We start from the raw sequence: 23,413 nt of genomic DNA on the forward strand, positions 1-23,413 counted from the left end.
TCTCGCCTTTTACGCTTCTCTCATCCTTTGCATTTCTCGTCTAAGGCATGCACGATGTGTCATGTTTGTTTCAGGCAGCCATGGAAGACCCTTTGTTTGACGTAAGCATGGCTGAATTCTTCTGTGGTGTTTTCCTTCTGTTTCGGGTGCTAGCACAGCCAGACAACATTGTTTGCTTCTTCTTTATCTGTGAACTATTGGTTGGGTTCTAGGGAAAACATTTTGTTACAAAGTCGCACTCTAGTGTAAAATATAATACATCATGTGCATTGTGGTGCATGGTGCAATACAGTGCGCTTATTCGTGATCATGTCACAAATAAAACAAGAATACTGTTGCTTGGCAGTGCTGCTTATGATTTTAGTTGTGCCTGCTATGACTTGCGTGCATGTGTGTTCGTCGTTCCTGCATGCCCTGCTATTTGTGCATGTTGTAATGTTGCTCCTGAAGAAAAGTCAAGCTAAGGCATAGTATTGTTAATTTCGCTTACTGCTAGAAAAATATTTTCTCACTGCACTTTTGGTTGATAGCCAGGTGTCATGCAGTTGAATCCCTGCAGTTTTACGGCATGTGAGCTTCTTTCATTCTGAGAAATAAATTAGTATTGCCAAACAGCCATAAGGAGAGACCTGTTCTCTCATTTGAAATGTAACCCTGCAGTGTTTTCTGTTGTAGCATAATGTCCAAAGCGTTTTACTCAAAGAAAATGTATATGTAGAAACGAATCATGGTTTTTTGTGCCATTGCATGCTCGTGCTCAGTATTGGCGTCAGCCATGTGCGTGATGCGACGGCACAGTTTTCTGCGTGAAACATCTTTTTTGATTGGGCTTAACATTGGCACTGCATTTCATATTCTTCACCTTCAGCTTTGAATTTGCTTTCTGCAGGATCTCGTTTCACAAATCTCACATATGCTCATATGTAGTATTGCACATGTCTACGTCACTGCTTTGCATGACGCACTCTGTTTGCTTTAGCATGCTCAGGTTTTAATGCCCCAGGCTGATTTGCAAAACTTAACGTCATATGCTGTAGAATCCTGAAAAGTGACCCATCAAGAAACCTCTTTGTTATGGCTATAGTTTTTGAGCACAACTCAGTGCCTTTGTGAGCTGTCATGCAGAGGTTCATGAATAGTGCTAAGGTGGACTCCACCACTATCATCAGCAGAGCAAGAGGACTATTATTTGACTGATGTCATTAAAAATAAGTGCTAAACCAGTCAATACCTGCAAAACAGCAAAAGCATGTACTAGCCAGGTAGCAGTTGTCGGTATAAGGGGGGGATTGCCCACGGCACCCTGCCTCGACACATCGAGCCCCGCGGTTGGCGCATGCCTGCGCATCAACTGCGGTCCGGTACAAGCTTGAGGAAACAATAGACAACCACGTGTACACTCCGAAAGCATTTATTACAACTGCAACTAACACTTCGAGCAGGCCAGCTAGCTATAGTTGACATCGCTGAGGGTTCCCTCGAAGAGAATAATACACTAGATAAAGAAGGGCTTCCGACTTACCAACTGGGGAATACGGATCGGCTGCGGCGTTTGCCGCGGCAAGAACGCAGTTGACTAACCACGTGCGGGAATACGGGAGCGGTGGCGGAGACTTCCGCCATCACCGCTTGCTGGGGACCAAAGAGCCGGGCGATGTCAGCGGGATCTCACGTGACCCACCCGGTGGCGCTGATAGCGCTTGCGATTCCCGTGCGCCGCCCGCGGAATGAAAGTTTCTCCTCTCCCAACTCTCCTTGGTAGCGCATACGCCTGACGCGACGTTCGCTGCGCGTGCGGCGGTCATGGGACCCGAGGGTTCCCACACAGTATAGCTTTGAGAAAAACAAGTTGTACATACATTTAAAAAAAATTGAAAGTGGCTTTTCTACATAACTTATTGTCATAAGTTGCCTTTTGTCTAAAGGACATGTTGAGCATAAAAGCTTGTGTTTAAAGTTAATCCAATAACATGTGCATCTGTGTGCAGTGCTCACAGTTTTGTTGCACACACCTGCCAAAACGTACCCAGGGGACGTATTCTGTGACGATCCACTTCGGCGATACTATCGTCTTGGCCACGCCTTGGCTATCAGGTGCACGCTGATTGGCTGGTTGAGCAAATTCTAATGACGTAGTTGAATCAGCTCATGCGATTTTGCTCAACCAGCCAATAAGCACGCACCTAATGGCGTGGTCGAGGCGATAACATCGCTGAAGTGGATCATCGCAGAATGGAATGGATCATCATTTAATCAGTAGACTGTGTTACTTGGAAACTCTTAATTTGTTTAGATTGTTTTGCATTGTTGGACTTATTACTGATCAACTGACTCTCATTCATTCTTTCCTCATATATAATGCCCTATAGGGCCCTTGGGGTATCTAATAAATAGATAACTATGCTTTGTTGGGGGAACCACATTGTCATCTGTTGGGGGGGGGGGGGGGGGGGCATGGCATTCGAAATCAAGTTCATTTATTAAGGTACTCTTTTTTTACAAGTAGTGTGCTCTGTGCAATAGAGGAACTTTCTGTTTGCAGTTCACATTTACCAATTCATTTAAGATTATTCAGATGTTAAGCCTATAAACTTATTAAACCTGTAAATGATGAACTTAATTAACAAAAAACAAAGCATTTGCATCTTTATTGGACAGGTGTATCGTTTGTCGTACTGAAGCTCTGCAGATTTTTGTTACAGCAAAATCATTATGAATTCTAATTCACAGTGCTGTAGAGGTGTTAAAGTACCTAAGTTAATATTACACATAACTGCGAACCAACAGGCTAAGTAACGACTTACGAAAATATTCCTAATATTGAAGCAAAATTTTACTAAATACTTTTTTTTTTTACTATTCTTACTGTGTTTCTGTGGTCAAAACTGTCGAACCAACTAGCCCATCATCTCGTGCTGAGTAAATTCTGACAAAACACTGTGCTTTCTTTGAACTTCAGGACAGCACCAATGACATGCGCTTCGGTGTTGTTTTCAACCCTGGTGAATCAAGCACCACGTCTGTAAATAAGGTTATTTGGACAGCACTGGAGTCACTGCCAGCTATGGAGGCCATTGGGTTCTTGCGAAAACTGCTCTCGGAGAAGAACTATGCTGACTTTGCTGCTGGCCGGAAAGAGGCTTTCGAGTTCCTTTCACCCGTGAGTCATTTGTTGTCATTGTTTGAAAGATTTCTTCCTCTCTTTAAACCCAATACACTTCTTCACGCCACTGTGAGCTGTTTAAAAAGCAAATTCACAGCCCAACAAAAGCCATTTGATATTCAAATAAGGTCTGAAGGAATTTAATGAAGGGGTTTTTAAATCCGTTGAATTTCATTTGCAGTCTAGCAGAAATTGGTTGGCAACCAACACAGGGTTGTGTTGTTTTCTATGCAACAGCCCTCCAGCTGCTGTAGTTTCATACCCCTGCAATTGTGCCTGGATACAGTCAAGCTTCCATATAAACAACACGGGTATAACGAATTATCAGATATGATGGAATAAATTTGAAATTTTTTTTGGCAATATCAATGTGTGGCAAACATGTGCTTATAACAAATGTCGGATATAACAAAAGCATTTTCGTGTTAGACCCGACTTCGTTATAACGAGGTTCAACTGTACAGCCCAAAGTGCTGAACACCGAGCTGTCACCCATGTGCTGTCAGTGCTCCATATGCACTATGTGGAGTGTGCTCAATGCTGCCTCAGAGGCAATGGTGCTGGCAGCATTTTGTTTGCTGCACAGTGGTGTTACAAACGAAATAAACAAAGGAAAGACTGACTCAAAAACAAGGAGCTGTGTGTCATGCTCGTATGCGTACATGGAGACAAGAGCAGATACAGTCGACTTCCGTTCATTCAACCCCGACGGGATCATAGAAATTGATTGAAATATCCGGCGGGTTGAATTAAAGGAGATAAAAAAAAAAAACGCCAGGACACACCGTTGATTAATTTTGCAGTACTTTCCCAATTCTAACACGCCCCCTATTCAAACGTGCACCCACTTTCTATGTGTCCAAAGTAGAAAACCAGTGAAAAAATGACAGTAAGGCTCCTGAACAAAGTACAAATCTAATGCACACCCGATTGTGTAGAAAGAAAAATGGGCAAGGATCTAATATGTGTTGCACCACGGCAGCCGGTTTCCTAAAGTAGCTTCGCCACACTTTGTTGCCACTAGTTATGCATGTAAAAAAAAAAACTTATTGTCAGCATCTTGCGCTACATCTTGTTCTGTAATGATGATGATGATGCTGGCCAGGCTGGCTCTGATTGTAGGCTGTTGCAAAGGCATTTTTGGTTTTGTATCCAATAGTGCCGCACAGACAATTTTCATACCAATTTTCTTGGAAAGAAAGGCATGTATTAAACTTTAGTAAACACTGTAATCATTCATTGTGAGCTGCCATTTTTGTTCGAAAATATTGTTATGGCAAGCCGGAAATAGGTGTTTTTTTGGTGTGAGATAGCTTGTCTTCAATGCATTCACAGCCCCCAGCACCGCCAAGATGGACATTGCAGCCATTGGGGTCATTGAGAAATGGCGTTTAACCCTGATTGAGCACAACTGTGATGTTCTGATAATTTGTCGTTCTGCTACACCTTTAACTTAAAGCTAACAACTTTAGCGTGGAGGGAGTGCAGAAGTTAGTTCTGTGAATCATGTGCCGTGTCCAACAATTTTGCACATTTTCACTCCTTGCTTTCCTAGTTGTTCTGTACAGTAAGACTTCCAAGCAACAACAGCCTTAACTGCTAGGTGTAGTGCATTTGTTGTTTACGTTTGTAGTCACAGTTGGTTATCTATGTGTGTGTGTCATTTTTTGGCATGAACGCTTGCGAACAGAACTCCAAGGTGGATGCATTCAAGAAGGCCCTGGCAGACTGCGACGATGGCTTCCTGACGTGGCACAGGGCGTTCTCCAGGCTTGCTCTCAAGCTCTCCCCACAGCAGCGTGCCGTGGTCGCTGGCGGAAGGGTGAGCACCAGTGTCTGTTGACACGTGTGAGATCCTGCAAAAGGAAAGTTTTATAAAAAGCAGAAAGATGTTTGCCCGTAGGTCGGTGGGATAATCAGAAACTCGCTCATACTCACTCACCAACATTTCGCAGGCTATGTACCCACTCAAACTCATGTGCACTCACACTCGGCACTCATTCATGTTTCCTACTCACGCCACCTCATACACACCAACACTCACTCGCGTTCAAGTCACCCACTACCACTCATACTCGAGTCGAATCCCACTCACCGGCACTCACTCCCATTCGTCCACTCACACCACTCGTCGCTCACCAACACCCTATTTCACATCTGTAAAATGAGTGGAGTGAATATGGGTCAGTGTACTCATGAATGAGTGTGCTAACCTGTGTGTATGCCTGCCCTTAAAAGTTTTCTGAACATGGAAGCTAGTTTATTCGCATGAGCAAAACGGGAGTTTTTCTTTTCTAAAGGGGGAGTCACATTATACTCAGAACCAGGCTTCTAGCATATGCAAGTTGCTTTCTTTAACGGAAATTTCTCACTTTAAAATGTGGTAAGCTCAGCCATCAAGTGACTGAGCTTTGTGGAAAAGCTGACCTCTCGATGGCAGCACATGTTGGTGTGCAAGTAGCAAGGATGCTACTCAGTGCACTGAAGAGGAAAATGGTAATGATGCAGACGACTTCTAGTTAAATAGTCCCGTCCACTATAGTTATGCGCACATGCAGCCTCACTGTGTTAAAGCAGCTGCCCCTGCACACACACATATGCATGTGATTCCTTTGTGCTAGAATTTTCTTCGCTACGCTATGCTATGTTATGCTATACAAAAATGTTCTAATAGGACTTCACACTCCTGTTGGAGCATTTTAGCGTAACCCAGCAGGCAATTCATAACTGCAATGTGCGCCTGTGCAGGATGAGAAGGTGGTCTCATGCAGTTTCACTGCTATGATAGTCAACATTCCATCGCACCTTGCTCTAGAATATAATTAGGGGTGTGCGAACATTCGAAAGTTTCAAATATTATCGAATATTATATTTTTAATATTCGTATTCGATTCAGAAACTAGGTTTTCAAAAATGTTTGAATATTCGGTTGGATATGAATATTCGAAACACATCAAATATATTGCTGGCCGTGTGGGAGTAAACACGGCTCTTAGCGTTTCTTTCTATCTAATCAAAAAATGTGAGTCGATTTTGTGCCAATTTTGTGATGATCACCTGCTGCTTGCGAAATTTCGTCTGTAAAGCGTGCTGTGCCACTGGACGGGTAAGCTTTGCGAGAAAGCCAGCCTTTCAGTAGCAAGGGGCACGGGTTGGCGAGAGCAAAGGTGCACTTAGAGCACAGCGAAAGGGTTGGGGGCGACTGCACAAGAGAATACAACTGCAATAAGAATGCTCTTTTTTGGAAGTATAGGTCCAATAGGCCGATTCTCGGCAGCGATGCCCGTCCACATGGCCTTCCTATGCAAATATACCAGCTCTTCTCCGCATGCCCATGTCACGCTCACATGCCAGTTACAACATTTCAAGATAGAGCGATGGTCGATCCTCTACTGCAATACGGGCCCGAGCGAAACCCGGGACTTGTAGTACAGATATCGCACGCGATCGGTGTTCCATGATGGGCATTGCCACGATGCCTGCACACATTGCGGTATGCTAAAAGGTGCTTTTCTGAACAACTGTGGATGTTTACTTAGAGTTATAATCAAAACATTTTTTTCATGCAATCAAAGGTTCCTTTCCGCTTCTTTCTGCAATATAATGTAGTATACCTGGCATTATATTGGTGGTTGCATTATATTCTTGCAAGTGCAGTACCTTGACAACAGTGAGCCAGTCAGATGTCTCACAGTGAAGAAAAACAAAAGGGGCTTGCTGCACAAGCTGTGCTGAAGTCCTGCTTTCACGTGGCACAAAATGTAGGAAAAAGAAAAGATGTTCTTGCAGTTCTTTTCTAAGCGATGGTCATTATAGCTAGCAGTACAGCACCACTTCGTTTTGGTTGGGGCTGAGCGCAGCTTTTGCCTTGCTCTGTTGTTACTTTTGCAGGGCCACCCCCAACCCTGAACTTATTGCACGGCAGCAAATGCACTGAGTATGCGGGCATTTGATGTTGTATGATAGGGCACAGGACAGACTAGTCAGAATTACTGAATTTTCCAGGTTAACATAAATGAACTACACAATCTTTTAGTGTAACCGCTTACTAGTGTAACTTATTACTGTTTACAATGTAATTGCGATGTTCCAACATGTTAATATAACGAAACTTGCTAATTAATGCATGCACATATCATTATTTGATATTTGAAGCTAACTATTTATATTTGAAAATTTTGATATTCGCACATCCCTAAATATAATTAAGTTCCACAGCTACAGCTATATATTACATATCATTAGCTCACATTACACTTATCTGGCTTCATTGTCCGTCAATTCGTTTGAGTATGATTTGCAAAAATCGAGCTCCTCGGTTCCCCTTATTCTCCTCGCTCGTCACATTACATTTACAGTTTTACATTTTTAAAATTTTCTCATAGTTAAACGAGTCCCCCCCCCCCCTCATTATATTCATGCATATATGGTGTGCAATAGATGTCTGAAAAATGAGCAAATGTTTATGTAGTTTACATTCCTCAATTTTTATCTATGGATTCATAGCTGTGTATACACTGTTCTTGCACCATTCTTAGCCAAATTGGGCAACTTAACATCATTTTAAAGATTAAAAAAACTAAACGAAAAAGAACACTAACAGATAGAATGCCCTCTGTAGATGTGCTGTCCGGGTTTTCTTTTTCGTTCTTCAATTTGATTTGTTAAGCCGGTTGCCAAACTTGCAAAGAATCTGAACATTCTTAGAGCCTGTTGTATGCACAGCCATAAATTGAAGTGCGCACACTGTACAGCCATGCATCAGGGTGTTGCAATATACACACCTGCAGCACACTCATATATTGTGTGTGGCTTGTGCAGTGTATCTCTCGATTCCAGCTTGCTTGTACTGCCTGCAACAAAGACCAGTCCTTTTGTGAATTTTATGTTCCAAAACATATGTGTGACGCACTTGAGCATTTATTTTCATTAAGACAATGGTGTGAAGTGGTTTAATGGTCTAATGTAGTTACACTTGAACCTCGTTGTAACAAGACTGTATATAAAGAAATAATTGATTTAACGAAGTAAATGCAATTCCCCTGAAATCCCCGCAGAGATCCATGTATTTAAAACGTTGCTTTTAGTAGCCTCAGGTGTCGGCTCGAAGTCCTTGGACTCGGGCGGCATCTTCGGCTTGCCGGATGGCCCAGAGCTGATCTTCCAGCTCCGAACTTTTCAGGGCTGCCTCACAGCGGCAGCGACGCTGACGGAGAAGGTCCCTGGCGGCCCCAGCAGTCGGGGCAACGGCGGGAATGAGCGAGCTCGAGGCTTCCTTTAATCTATTAACGCCTGCCGTTATGGGCGCGTCGCGAACGGGGGCGGTTTCAGTACCGTTGTTGCCGGCACATTCCCAGAGCATGTGTCGCAGCGTTGCTCCGAGTCCGCACGCTTTACAAGCATCAGTCGGATATTAGCTAGTGTAACAGTGGCGTAAGGCTGCCGGACTTGGGTAACTGTGTGTTTGTAGTAAGCGTAAGTTTACGGCCTCTTTCCTGTTTAATTTAACGTGCAGTGACGGGAATTTGCGTCTTTCGAGTTTATAGTGTTGTGTGAGGTCTCTGAACGTGGTCAGGCGATCACCCCACAGCCATTGTGATTGTTGTTGTTGCAGCTTGTCTGTCGTAGTGTCTCGATCTGGCAGATTCGATGCCCCGCACTCGAGGGCGGAGGCGGCGGCGGCCACGTAGTCTGCCACGGCTCGGCGAGTGAGACCTCTAGCCGCGGCGTGGGCCGCCTCGTTGCCCGCGAGCGGGACGTCGGTGTGCGCCGGGGTCCAGAGGAGGAAGACCGTAGAGTTTTGTGACGTCGAGTCCCCATCCTCACAGATTTGGAGTATGCGGGCCGCTTATCGCGAGATGCGGCCGCGCGCGAAGCTTCGGACTGCCGCCTGCGAGTCGCTGATCACGATCACAGCGTTCGGCACCGTGGCGAGTGCTAAGGCTATCGCGGCTTCTTCTGCCGCCTCCGTGTGTCCCGTGGTCACTGTGGCACTCGTGAAGCATTTGCCCGTGCTGTCTACAACCGCGATCACGTGTGCGCTTCTTCCTTCGCCATGTCGTGCGGCGTCTACGTACACCGCCTCGTTACTGTTACCAAATTTCTTTTGAAGGTCGCTAGCTGGTTTGTTGCGTTGCCCAGTGTGATGCTTCGGATGCATGTTCTTGGGAAGCGGCGGGATGATCAGGCGGTCGCGGACCGAGGCTGGAATCACCGTTTTTTCTCCATGCTGAGGGTGGTACGTGATGCCGAGCAACTCGAGGATGCGTCTACCCGTTGTTGACTTGGATAATCGTTCGTATTGCGCAACGTCGTGCGCCTCGATTAATTCGTCGAGTGAGTTGTGAAGTCCGAGCTCTAGAAACTTGTCGGTGCTCGCGTTGATTGGAACGCCTACCGCCCTTTTGAAAGCCTTTCGTATCATGCATTCGATTTTCTTTTTTTCCGACCCTATCCACTTGAGGTAGGGGGCGGTGTACGTTATGCAACTTATCAAGTACGCCTGCACGAGACGGATCGTGCAGTGTTCGTGCATACCATTGCGTCTATTTGTGATGCGATGCTAGAATCGGATCGTGTCGTCTACCGAAATACGGAGTCTGCGCACCGTCTCTCCGTTATATCCGTTTGCCTGCAGGTGTAATCTCAGGATTCTAATTTTGTCTACGTGCGATATGGGAGTACCGTCTTCCGAGATAACGCGTATTTTTGAGGATTCCTGTTCCTCTTCACGCAGGGTTTTGCAACCTCTGCTCATGGGTTTGTAGAGTAACAGTTCGGACTTGGTCACCGAGCACTCGAGTCCCGTTCCTCGCAAGTACTCCTGCACTGCATCTACTCCTGCCTGTAGCGTTCGCTCGACGTGACCGTCACAACCTTCCTCGGGAACCCAGAGGGTGATGTCATCCGCGTAGAGACTGTGATATAATCCTTCTATTTCTGTTTTAACGAAGTAAAATTGTTCTACCAATGGATATAATGAACTAGATTCATCTCCGAAAACCAAAAATACCGACCGTTACGCATTGAGCATATCACTTTCCGCTGGGTTCGTTCAGTGCAGCAGTTCAAAATTCCCACGTCGAATACACCATCAAGCAACATCGCATCTCTCTCTTGCTGCGGCACGAAGCTGGGGAAGCTGGGCACGCGCACCCTCCGAGCCATAGATTTGTTTGCATGTTTAAAGTTGTGCATACCATTGGGCATATACTACAGTAAAGGGCAGTAGTATAACAAAGTAATGTATGCAACGAAGTAATTTCGACTTCCCTTTCCACTTGTTACGTTATAGTGAGGTTCAAGTGTATGACATTGTTTCTAAAGGCTGTACCATTAAATGGGGTTTCGGCCAGCTGCTTTGCTGCCACCAGCAGACCTTGTAAATTCAAAGATGTTTCACTTTGTCTCTTTGAGGAGCCAGCTGTTTTAATAAATTTAAGCTGTTTAATGATGCTGTACTTTTCTTTTTTCCACTGCTTCTTATTTCAGACCTGAAATTGTAACAATGATCAAAGCCTGTGCAGTGCTGACCTAGTTGATTGAAACTTTTGTCACAGATAATTGGTCCATTTGAGGACAGTGAAATGTTCAACAGTGACGACTTCAATCTCCTGGAGCGCTACTCCATGAGTGCCTATGGGACCAAGATAACAGATATTCTGAGAGCTGAAAGTGACAGCCCTGGTGATGTGGATAGGTAAGCAGTCGCACACTGCATATAGAACGATCTCTTCACTGGCTGTGTAATTTTAGTAAATGCCATAATTTTCACATGGTCTAACTTGAAATGCGTCTTAGAAGTTGGCACCCTGACACTATCCTGCACTAGTTTCATTCGTCTGGCATTTTATATGAAAAATTATAAGTTTGTTATGTAAACCCTTTATAATGTTTTGTTTATTCCCTAGATAGTTCAACATTTGTACAATTTGGACATTCTTCTTGGTTCTTTGAAAACGAAGTTAAGGTTTTTCTGTATTCCCAACAATTTAACCTTTACAAAGGAGCAGCAATTGCTGATTTTGGTTGCACTTGTAGTGCTAAATCAATACTGGAGCATAATTCACTGGCTTAATGTTTTGTGCTTTATCTACTTCGTATGTGTTTTTCAGTGATCTTGCCATGAAGGCTGCAAGTGTGTTGATGTCGCACATGCAAACAAAGGTACGACACCAAGTGAATGCATACAAGGAAGAGAAAAGGTGTGTGTCATTTTTGTTGTAGTGTTTTTTTTAATATTTATTGTAGTGTTGCTTTGCATTTGTGCTGAAAGTTCGTGGTACTATGTGCAAAAGTCTTCGATACTTGGTGCTGACCAGTAACCATGTTATTAGGAGCAGCTGTGTTCAGCCACCAGCCAGAGCTGTGACTTTAATATTTTGTTGCATGTAATTGTGGTTATTACACATGGAGACTGCTGAGATTGGAGATTGACATGAATAACTGCTGTGTACTGGTGTTAGAAGGGCAAAGAACTGGTGATAAAAGAGGTTATTCGAATTATTGGTTTATCTTTTAAGCAGGCAGATAAGCCATATGAACAACTTTGAAGTGAAGAACTTCTTATCAGGGAATCTTGTACCAGTAAAACAAAGAAGTAACTTGAACGTAGCAGTAGTGGCTACCCTGGGCAATTGTCGTAGAATTGAATTTCACAGCTTACTTCATTTGTGGGTCATGATAACTCATTTCAGATCAAAAGGTGGTTATCTCGGTATTTAGATAAACAGATCGCAACATTGCGATGAACGTGTGGCTTGGTAATTCGGGCACATTACGTCCTGACAACATTGAGTGCGTGCAGGAAAAACGAACAAAAATCTAGCAAATCTATGCAAACTCCTAGCTGGCATTTATCGAGAACAGGAGCAGCTGATAGCAAACTAAATATCTGATAGAATTACACAAATATAATATTTAGTGAATGATGGAGTCTTCACGTAGATCACTTTGAATAAAGATTGTGCGAAATTGTGAAAAGGATCTTTGCCTCATGTAGTGCCCACTCTCTCTAGCGAGGTTCAGTGTAATTTTGTTAATTACTCTGCAGAGGTCTAACTTGATAATACTTTTGCTTTATATCTGTGAGCATTCATTTCAAGTACGTTTACAAACATAACTTTCAATGACACCTGTAGTACGACACCTGTAATGGAGGGGTCCGAGAGAAGGCTTTATTTAGTTTACACTTATTCTGACATTCGTGGTGCCACATCTCATTTAATGCAGTTTTTTGGTATTTGGAGTACATGAATCAACATGTCTCACAAAATCATTGCAGAGAGTAGCTGTCTAAGTGATTTCATTTTACCACTTGCAGCGTGTTGAAGATTCCATGCTCTCAGCCGGATGAGCCAGCACACGAGGTTATCGTAGTCGTGGACCCTGTCTCACGAGGGGCTCAGAAGATCTCGCATATCCTGCTGGTGCTCCAGAATGTGATCAATGCTAATGTAAAGGTGTTCTTCAACTGCATCGACAAGCACTCGGACATGCCCTTGAAGAGGTAAGAATGCCAATTATGTGCTGAAAAAGCTACTAAAAATGCAGTTGTTGAAGCATTTGAGACCTTTGCTCAACTGCATCTTATACTTGCAGTAATCATCTGGAACCAATAACACATTATAGTATTAGCAGTTGTATCATATTTCCACCCGCTGTGATTGCTCAATGGCTATGGTGTTGGGCTGCTGAGCAGGAGGTCGCGGGATCGAATCCCGGCCACGGCGGCCACATTACGATGGGGGCGAAAGGTGAAAACATCCGTGTACTTAGATTTAGGTGCACGTTAAAAAACCCCAGGTAGTCGAAAATATTCCGGAGTCCTCCCCCACTACAGCGTGCCTCATAATCAGATCGTGGTTTTGGCATGTAAAACCCTATGATTTAATTTTTTTTACCATATTTTCCACACTATAAGTCACATGTTTGTATGTTGTACTCCCCCCCCCCCCCACACACTCACTCATAAAAACACTTTTTGCAAGTTTCTAAGAAAAATTAGGTATATAAGACGCACCTTTTAACTCAATCGGCATGATGAAATGCGATTATGCATGCTTCTACACTCATCGCAAAATGCCGTACTTACTCATATCAGGGCACTAAATTTCCGTAAACAAAATTTTTGCAAGCTTCAAATTCTAGCAGAAAAGAAATCGTCAACCAGCACTTCTCTTAGGCACAGAAAACCAACATTTATTGCACTTCATTCGAAGCCATCTAAGACCTCGTGCTTCACACAGTCAAAAAGTTCAGCTACTTTGGCCGGTAGCATCGCTAAGTCACCATCATCGGCCTCTCAATAACCTTTACGAGACATTGCTGGCAATGTTTCAGCAGCGCAGCGTGCTCGGGAAAAAACGAACGCTCATATTGGCTGTGCCAGCGTTTATGGTTTTATACGTATAGGGTGTTCAAAATTAAGCTCTTTCCGGAATTTTTAGATATCGCCTGTGGCAGGTAGCATAATTCTTATCATTGAGCTGGGTTATTCGATGAGGTGGACATTAGTAGCACAAAAAATTGAGACACATATCCAACTAATTAACCAAATTGACTAATGAACTTCTTAGTTAATTACTTTACGACACATATTGCAATTTACTAATTGTAGCCAGTGAGTTTGCAAGACGCATTCACTTGGAATGAATTTCCAGGATGACACCAGTTTCGATATATAAAGTGTGGGACGAAATACATGGGGGCTCCAGTTACTTTTGTGCTTCAATGTATGAAACAGCATTTTTGTAAAAAAGTAAGTGAAACAGCAGTGCATTTTTAAAGCGAGTTTGATGGCGCATATCTCCAAACTGGTGTCATTCTGGAAATTCATTCCAAGTGGATATGCCCGACAAGCTCACCGGCTATAACTTGTAAATTGCAATATGTGTTTAAAGTAATTAACTAAGAAGTTAATTAGTGAATTTTTGATAATTAGTTGAATATCTGTTTAGATTCCTCGTGCTACTAATGTCTGCCTCATCAAATAACCCAGCTCAATGCTAAGAATTATGCTACCTGTCATGGGCGATTTCTAAAAATTCCATAAAGCTTAATTTTGAACACCCGGTATATTAGTCACACCGTTGTACAAGACACACCTACGAAAATTTTTTGGAAAAAAAGCATGACCTATAGTCTGGAAAATACTGCAATTGTAAATGCACAATGTTACTGGCTGCAAGGACAGGCAAGTTAGCCACTCACTAACTCAGGCATGACTGAGCCATGCCTGACTCAGTTATGGTTCTCAGTGTGCTAAAGTGCGGCATTTGACATGTCATTTAACTACCAACAATTAGATTTGCTTTAGAGTTTTTGTGAAGTGCCACACGCAGGCTACTGCACTCACTGGTCCGATTTGTTAGTTAGTTAGTTATGTTGTCTTATCAGGCAACACTCACAGGCAATCAGTGGCTTAGAGGTGAAGGGAATGCTACTCAGGCTGTGTCACTTGCAGTACCTTTTGTTTAGTTCATTTACACACTGTGTCTGTGCTATAAACCGATGCAGCTACTACCGCTTCGTGCTGGAACCGGAGCCCCAGTTTGGACTGGACGGCCAACTGGGTCCAGGGCCATACGCCAAGTTTGTCAACATGCCCCAGTCTCCGCTTCTTACCCTGGGTATGGCGACCCCCGAGAACTGGCTGGTTGAGGCAGTGCGGTCTCCCTACGACCTTGACAACATCCACATGGAGCAGGTGTGTACGATGGGAGCACATGCAGTGTGTCTGCAAGAGCCATTCACTTTTGGTGTTGTGCTGGAAGTATTGTATTAGAAAAATTGCACCAGAATGAAACTATTATTTTGGCTTGATGGGTGATTGCTACCGCCAGTTAACGGCTCCTTCTGCAGCCTGGCAGTCTTTATAGCACATGAATTGGAAATGTAGGTATGCGTAAATTCAAACTGCAGTTCTGCGCACTTGCCGTTTTAAGGGTGCAAGTGTGTGATGAAGCCTAGCTCAACATTCACACAGTCACTCTACCTCGGTTGCGTTCATATGGCCTGTCAATAAATTCCAACATTATAAAGGCGTAAACCTTTTTGTAGTGAACGAATGTCAATTCATTTAAAAAATTAAATTATAGGGTTTAACATTCAGAAATTTCACACTGCTTTAGTGGGTTATGAAGGACGCTGTAGTGGAGTGTTTTAACATGCACCCAAGCACGGTATGTGACCATTTTTGCATCCTGCCTCCGTTGGAATGTGGCTGCCACGACAGGACACGTCACAAGGCCACGGGAATCAAACCTGTGACCTTGTGCTCAGCAGCCCAATGTCATAGCCGCTGTGGCAGATCGTACAATTCATTTCTTGCAGCACAGAACTCGTATTTGCTATTAGATGAAATGTTGAGCTGGCCATGATATCATCTGTGGCGGATCGTACAATTAATTTCTTGCAGCACGAAACTCGTATTTGCTATTAGTAGATGAAATGTTGAGCTGGCCATTTTATCAGCGTGTGGCATCAGTAAGGATGAGGAGGACCCACTGTGGTGGTTCAGTGGCTGGAACATTCTACTATGGTGGCCGCATTCTATTGTGGACAGAATGCAAAAACACTTGTTTGTCGTGCTTTGGGTGCATGTTAAAGAACCTCGGGAGTCTAAACTAATCCAGAGGACCCAACTCTTTCATGGCCCTTGAGTTGCTTCTGGATATTAAGTGGCATAATTTAATTTTAATTGAATTCAGGGTGTGGAGGATCATGGCGGGCCACGTCATACTTCAAGATGTTGCCAAACTAGGTGCAACATAATTCGTGAAAAGGGCAATACGTTGGTGCTGTAAGGGTGCCACATTCTGCAGGCTTTGAGTGCGGCGCTGCAGTTCAGTGGAAAGCCAGAACAAGAATGTCTCACGGCAGAATTCGGTCCATTAGTAAACAACTTAGAAGCAGCATCCTCCTCTGTGATTCTGATGCAGTAGCAACAAACGTGACAGGCTTCATGGCCCCAAGTGTAATATGAACATTTCCCTATTTATTTATTTATTTATTTATTTGTTTATTTATTTATTTATTTATTTATTTATTTATTTAGTTATTTAACTTTATTTTTAATTTTTTGCGTTGGGGGAGGGGGGGGGGGGGGTCTGGCAATAAAAGGCTCAGTATTCCCTGTTTATTTATTCAAATTGGGTTTGGTTTTATGCAGTTCCACTGCGCTCTCAAACAGTACTACAGCTGTGTTCAAAGTGCTGCTTATCTCTCTCATGCAGGTGGAGAGCAGAGTGCACGCCGAGTTCGAACTGGAACATCTCCTTTTGGAAGGTGCGTAGAGATGCCTAGTCTTCAGATTGGATTGTGTGTGACGCAATACTGAAGCAATTTTATTTTTTCTGTGTGTGTGTGTGTGTGTGTGTGCGTGTACGTGTTTCTGTACGCACACAGATGTGCACATGTGTGTTTACAGTCGAACCTCGATATACAGTTGAATCTCGTTAATTCGAACACGCTTAATTCGATCTTCCGCTTTTTTCGAACTGACGGTGTGGTCCCATCAAAGTTATGTGTATTCCTATGGGCGAAAACGCCCGGTAATTCAAACGTGAAAGCATTTTCGATGGTTAATTCGAACATACGGCACACCGACAATGCCCTAAGCAGCGCGCCAAATCACACGGCAGCGCCTCCGACCGGCTTTTTTCTGACACCACCATAGAGCAAAAGCTTAGAGGAGACCCCTCAGCCCACGCGGCAAAAAAGAAAATGAAAAAAAAAAAGAAATGGCGGAAATTTCACTCAAATGGCAAGGTCACCGTTTCGCCATCGCGCTGGAACACGCGTGTGCGTGCCAACGTCTCGGCCAACGCTGCGGCCGCGGCGCAGAGGGAAGCTAGCGGCGGAGGCCCAGTCCGGCCAACTTCCCGATAATGGCAGAAAACGAAACCTCAGGGAGCGGCGGCGCCGGCACGGCAGCGGGCGCGCACGGAGACAGTCAAAGGTGGGGGAGCTATGAGGGAGTTGAGAGGGAGAGCGAGGGGAGCCATCGAAGCCACTGCCACCGAAGCGACGGCGTTGCCAAGGTCAAATCCGCTTCACTGCCGCCCTCCTCCCTCACCTTCGACGGTCTCTGCGCGCGCATCGCCGTGCCGGCGCCGCCCACTCCCTGAAGTTTCGTTTTCTGCCGTTATCGGGAAGCGAGCATTGGCCACCGTGGCCCTTGCTCGCTATGTGCTTGCGCGCCGCATTTCACGACTCGCGCCGTTCGTACATCGTGCTATGGTGCACGAATACTACAAAATTAAGTCCTTCTTTTAATTCTAACTTCTTTAATTCGAACAAATTTTCGGGCCCCTTCGAGTTCGAACTATCGAGATTCGACTGTACCAGATATCTATATCCTAATATATTGGATATAACAAAGTAAACTTAAAATTTGGTTGGCCATGCTTGATACCTCGTTGATAGGATGCTGCATAATACGTTTTTTGGGATAATATGTTTCTTTCCTCCCCCCCCCCCCATAATACGGTTTGGTTTGATAATATGTTGGATGATGTGCTTTATATTCTGGTTCCCCTAAATATCGTATAAACGAGATTTCACTGTGCTCTACTGCTTTAACAAAGCAGAAATTTATTTATTTATTTATTTATTTATTTATTTATTTATTTATTTATTTATTTATTTATTTATTTATTTATTATACCCTCAGGGCCAATGGCATTACAGAGGGGAGTGGGTAATTAGTTGAACATAAGTTATGCATAACAGCAACAGCAAACAACCAAAAATATGTTAGTATACTTATATAATTTTAGCGGATCACAAACCAGAGTACATCAAATATTATTGCTAGATTGGAGGTAATAGTGGTAATAGAGAAGCACCTACTTGTTCACTTGGCAGCTTAAAGTATGTATTTCTGCAGCGAAGACCTCAAGGACTCAGCAAGAGCAACATAAAATGACCCATTCTGGATGTACCTGCGCATTTTGGCCATTGACTTGACTTGGCTTGCCCTCAACCAACATGCCAGTGTGCTGATACTGTGTGATCACACTTATAAATGGTTGCATATAAGCAATGCTACAATACACCTTTGTAATTTAGCATTTTTTACATGCCAACAGGTCATCTAAGTTGACAGGAGACCCTTTGCTGGCCCGTCAGAGACATCGCGTTCGCTTGCACTTTTGCCACGTAGACTCAATCGCAATTTTCTTTTTTCTTATAAGAAATATCAGCTACATGTACTATAGTAAAGGTGTTTTTGTGTTCGATGCAACGTTGTTATGACAAATCCTGCTTGTCAACTTTGGTTTTTGTAATATTTAGGATCATGCTCCAAATACTAAACAAGGCTTTCTTTTAGGGGGGTGCAAATAGCAGTATTTTGGACGAAATCGAATACGATTCGAATATGGCCAGAAGCAAATCGAATCGAATAGTATTGAATGTTTTTCTAATAGTTTGCAAATAAATGTACAACCTTCTCAACAATAATATCAAGCAATAGAAAATTTCTGTTATTACATTGCACATTATAAAACACACTTTACTAAAAGCACAAAGGGAGCATTAGGAACAATTAACCAGACTATTAGCAAACTCGGAGCTCTTAGGAGAATTCGCTGTCATGTATTATCATTTTATAAAAGTAACCTTGTCTGCAGCGATGGCCGAGTGAAAAAAAGGCACCTTTTCTCTAGTTTGAATCGTCATGGAAGATGTTGCCACTATTTTATAAAGTATGCTGCAATGAAACGTATCCTGATTTAATCCGATGAGAGGACACATGTGCTGCTTTACAAATACTAGTACTAAACAATACCCATTGCCAAATGCTGTGTCTAAACAACATTTTACTTGTGAGTGATCATGTTTAGCCAGAAAAGTCTAACTGAACTATGCAGCATGCTCTAGTATGTTGTTTCCAATGTGGATGGCAATAAAGTTATCACATTTATGCTTCAATTTAATGTTTGATCGTGTGCAGTGAACTACATAAAGTATTCAAAAAGCATTTTAAAAGTACTTCATTTTTCAAATAGTGACTATTTGTTTCGAGGACTTAAACATCTAGATCTAGAGAAATGCCAAATGGTCCTCACGGAGTGACATTGCGAAGCAGGATGTGCAATCTGTTACCGCAGTACACACCTGAATGGATTTGCTATGTTTATCATTCCAATTATGCCTGAAGCTATGGCTGCATTAAACATAACTTATTTTCATTGTGATCATTGCACATCTTTTCTTTTATGAGCCGTCATAAGTCTCCCTTCACATTAATTTCTCTGGCTATGTTTTTACAAAATGCAGAATTTTGTTGGTAGCTTTACGATGAATTTTAGAAACACAGTGGATGCTTCGTGCTTTGAAACTAATGCTGCAAAATCTGTTGTTGGCTGAGCAATATCTGTCCACAAAAACAAAAGTGGAACAGCTCATTTAAGGCGGTTTTTCTGTTGACTGTGGTCTGGGCAGACCACTAAGATACTTGAAGAAAGTTCTAGCCAGCACTTGGTAGTTCCCTCTTGAGATACATGATTGCCTAGAGCGCATTTTATTAAAAGAGAGAATACATGAAATGTCATCCTGAAGAATAGAAGATCATAACATATTTTAAAACTGTGATTATACCAAGCACAACACTTAGCTTTTTGTGGAAACATATAAAGGATCCCTGAATAATCTGTACTCGGGTTTAAGTATCTGATAAATTTAGATCAACAACCCCTTTTGGTTTGTTTCTTCCTGTTAAGGTTCTCACTTATTTGGGCTTTGCAGCTAAAATACCAAAATTGGTACACTGGAGAAGTGATCATGTGCATCCTTGTGAAGGTGGCTTCTTATGATGCTCTTCTTGCTTGCACTATGGCTGCACTAGGGCACTGCTTTGAACAGTCGAGTGGCAACCCTCCGAGGGGCCTGCAGTTTATCCTGGGCACCCAGAGCAACCCTGCTGTGGTGGACACCATTGTGATGGCAAACCTGGTAAGCTGTTGTCGCTCTTTTTTAATTTACAATACACCTAAGGGCCCTCATGTGAGGTTATTTCATAGGGTGGGGGAGGACATATTCATGCATGTAAAATACAGCACTAGCGCTCGAAATACAACTATTAATACTTTGATTACGGTGGAAACATGAAGTATAACTCAAAGATGAAATATATACAAGAAATAAAACTACTTGAAATAAACACACACAAGGAACATGAAATAAATAGATGTGAGATGAAAGCCGAACCCTGGCCGAAACGGGGTATATGCAGGAATTCTTGAAATCACAAGAAACATTATACTCAATATGTATACCCGTGAGCAAAAGTATACGGACCACAGGGTTGCCGAAAAAACTGAATTTCTTCTTAATTAACACACATATACTGAAATTGACAAGTACACTGGAAAGTTCGCAATGCTAAGTTTGGACTGCAGTACTTAATTTCAAGTTTCATTCGTAGGCAGTTGAAGAAATCGGCGTTTTCGCTCAATCCCTAGTCCGTATACTTTTGTTCACGGGTGTACAAAATATGTCCATATAACAATAAGTAATAACTAATCTGCTAATACTAAGCATTTTCTTGCAACAAAGTTTGGAAAGATGGTAAGTTAACTTCAGTAGCTATGCGTGATGGTAGGTTATTCCATTCTATTATTGTGCGAGGAATAAATGATCTTGCATAAAGCGATGAGCGGCATGTTATGCGTTTTACTTTGTTAGCGTGGTCACGGCGCGGGAAGACTGCTGGGGATGGTGAAAAGAAGTTATCGTGAAGCATGGAATGGTGATACAGTTTATGAAATAAGGTTAGGCGAGCAAACTGGCGTCGATAGTGGTTCCAACTCGGCACATTGTTTTAATGCTGTGATGCTGGTGAGGCATGAAAAGATTAAGTGAACAGCGCGGTTTTGCAGGGATTGGATGTTGTTGATTACGTATGCTTGATCGGGATCCAATATGGCGGAAGCATATTGAATTTTTGGGTGGATCAGCGTGATGAAAGCAAGTTCTTTTAAGTGTGAAGGTGTGTGATTGAGGTTACGTTTAAGAAGACTGAATACTCGGTTAGCTGATGCTAAGACGATGTTAATATGGCAATGCAAAGTTAAATCAGACTGCCAAAAGGTACTTGTAAGTTGGTTTAAGTTATACGCTAGCATGATTGAGAAAGTATGCTGTAGGAAGTCAAGTTGAATGGTTGGTAAACAACATTAGCTTTGTTTTAGACCCATTTAGACACATTAGCCATGAGGAACACCAAGCAATCACCACATCAAGATCAGTTTGTAGGGAAAAGCTGTCAGCGTTATTAGTAATATTACAATATATAGCATAATCATCTGCAAATAATCTAATTCAAAATGAGACACATTTGGATAGATCATTAATAAAAATTAAGAAAAGTAGGGGACCAAGTAAGCTGCCCTGGGGGAATAGAAGAATAGCTACAGCCATTAGCACAAGTGAATTGTCTGTTGAAGAGGAACTCTTGAATTCATGCAAGAACGTTTGGGTGAATATTTAATTGTGTTAATTTGATTAGAAGCCTGTGATTAGGAATGCGATCAAAAGCTTTAGAGAAATCAAACACTGCGTAAACTAGAAATCCTTCCATAAATCCATAAAATATATCGTTATTAAATCTGGCGAGTGGTGTTGCTTGAATAATTGCTAAAACCATGCTGGTACTTGAAAATGATACCATGCTCTTCTAGGTAATTGATCACTTGTGTATGTATGACGTGCTCGAGAAGTTTACATATGTTGCTAGTTAATGAGATAGGATGATAGTCAAGTGAAACAGAGCGATCACCCAATTTAAAAATTGGTATTACTTTTGCTGTTCGCCAGTCATGAAGAATAATGCCAGGTGATGTGAAAACAGGGCTGATAACACTTGATAAAGAGTTAGAGAGGTGCTTTAAGTATCTTATTATTGAAACCAAGGTTACCAGAGCTAGCAGTAATTTTGAGGTTATTCAACAGGGCAGGAATACCAGATTCACTGATGACAATTTCTGGCATGGAAGTGTCAGGCAATGGCTTGAATATGGGCGAAGAAGTTATGTCTTCATTGGTAAACACTGATGAAAATGCATCATCAGTGGTTTGGCCAACCCTTGGCCCATTTCTGTTTTAAACAGGAACAGTGTTGGCTTAGTCTAGTTGTTAGTGGTTTACATAGAACAACATACAGAAGGGTTAAGAAGTAGCTGATGTGAGATGGCACAGAGTCCAAAGTGAACAAATTTTGCCTAGCTATAGCAGCTATACTTTGAATGCTCCTGCTTGTTGTCTGGCTATTGTGCAATGTGTCTAAGGTTGAAGCCTCTGTAATCCAGACCATGGTAGACAAACAGATCCAGTCATAGACCAGGACCCTTGTTAAAATACTTAGCATTTGAACTTCCACAATCTTGTTTCTTGTAATCATACTGTGTATTTGTGGTGTTATTGTAATGCACAACAATGTTATAAACAAGTAACACAAAATAACCTTGTTGACTTCGCAGCAACTTCATAAATGCATCTGCCACTTACAGTAAGTACAACTTGGTTCAAACAGCCATAGGTTATCATAGGTGGCTGCGCGTGATAGAATACACAGTATTTGTCATACAAAGGAGACAATTGCAGTGGGCTTGAAAGTCTTGTGATGATTTATAACCATGCAGGTATCTAGCTACAAGTGTGCTACAGGTCTATTGGCATCTGCTTGGTGGTGGAAAACAAACTCATCCTGGTTAATAAGAAGTGCTTTTATATCGGCTGTGCAGAAAGTTCACTATTTTAATGTGTTCGTGTTAGGAGTGTCAAAGCAGAAAAAAGTTTATGTGAACTGTGGGAAGTCGGTCACATGGAAGAGGTGTGTGTGTATATATATATATACAGTAAAACCTTGTTAATTCGACCCTCGATAATTTTAAAAATAGAATAATTCGGCTTCATCCTTTGGTCCCGGCAGATGTGTGCATTATTTAATGGCATCAAACTCTTGTTAATTCGGACGTATTTGGCTGCACACCGGTTAATTTGGACAACACTCGGACTACAGCGACACAATAGCTGATACTGGCGGAAACGAATCACTGGGATTCGCATCACCGTTGTCATCAATGGAAACTGTAACAGAATGACAGAAATGCCGAACTCTTCGCGTCTATTTCTGTGTTTATGTGCTTAACGCTGCACATGACACCGCGTTGGCCACACGTGCCTTCAGAACTGTGTAGTCACCATGTGTGATCGCATCAGTAACGTCCGTGGCTTCGGCCATAA

The 23,413-nt window shown here is 42.7% G+C and overlaps 1 protein-coding gene across 1 annotated transcript in view; it reads left to right on the forward strand.

The window, feature by feature from the left end:
* Positions 1-23,413, forward strand: part of LOC119441725 (UDP-glucose:glycoprotein glucosyltransferase 1-like) — a 196,616-nt gene that overhangs the window by 139,458 nt on the left and 33,745 nt on the right. Inside the window, 9 exon segments of the mRNA XM_037706328.2 lie at positions 75-101; positions 2,960-3,160; positions 4,854-4,985; positions 10,723-10,862; positions 11,278-11,367; positions 12,486-12,671; positions 14,681-14,870; positions 16,399-16,450; positions 20,016-20,122. Coding sequence (XP_037562256.1) covers positions 75-101; positions 2,960-3,160; positions 4,854-4,985; positions 10,723-10,862; positions 11,278-11,367; positions 12,486-12,671; positions 14,681-14,870; positions 16,399-16,450; positions 20,016-20,122 — 1,125 coding nt within the window.

This window comes from Dermacentor silvarum, chromosome 2 (genome assembly GCF_013339745.2).
Source record: "Dermacentor silvarum isolate Dsil-2018 chromosome 2, BIME_Dsil_1.4, whole genome shotgun sequence".
NCBI classification, from domain to species: domain Eukaryota; kingdom Metazoa; phylum Arthropoda; class Arachnida; order Ixodida; family Ixodidae; genus Dermacentor; species Dermacentor silvarum.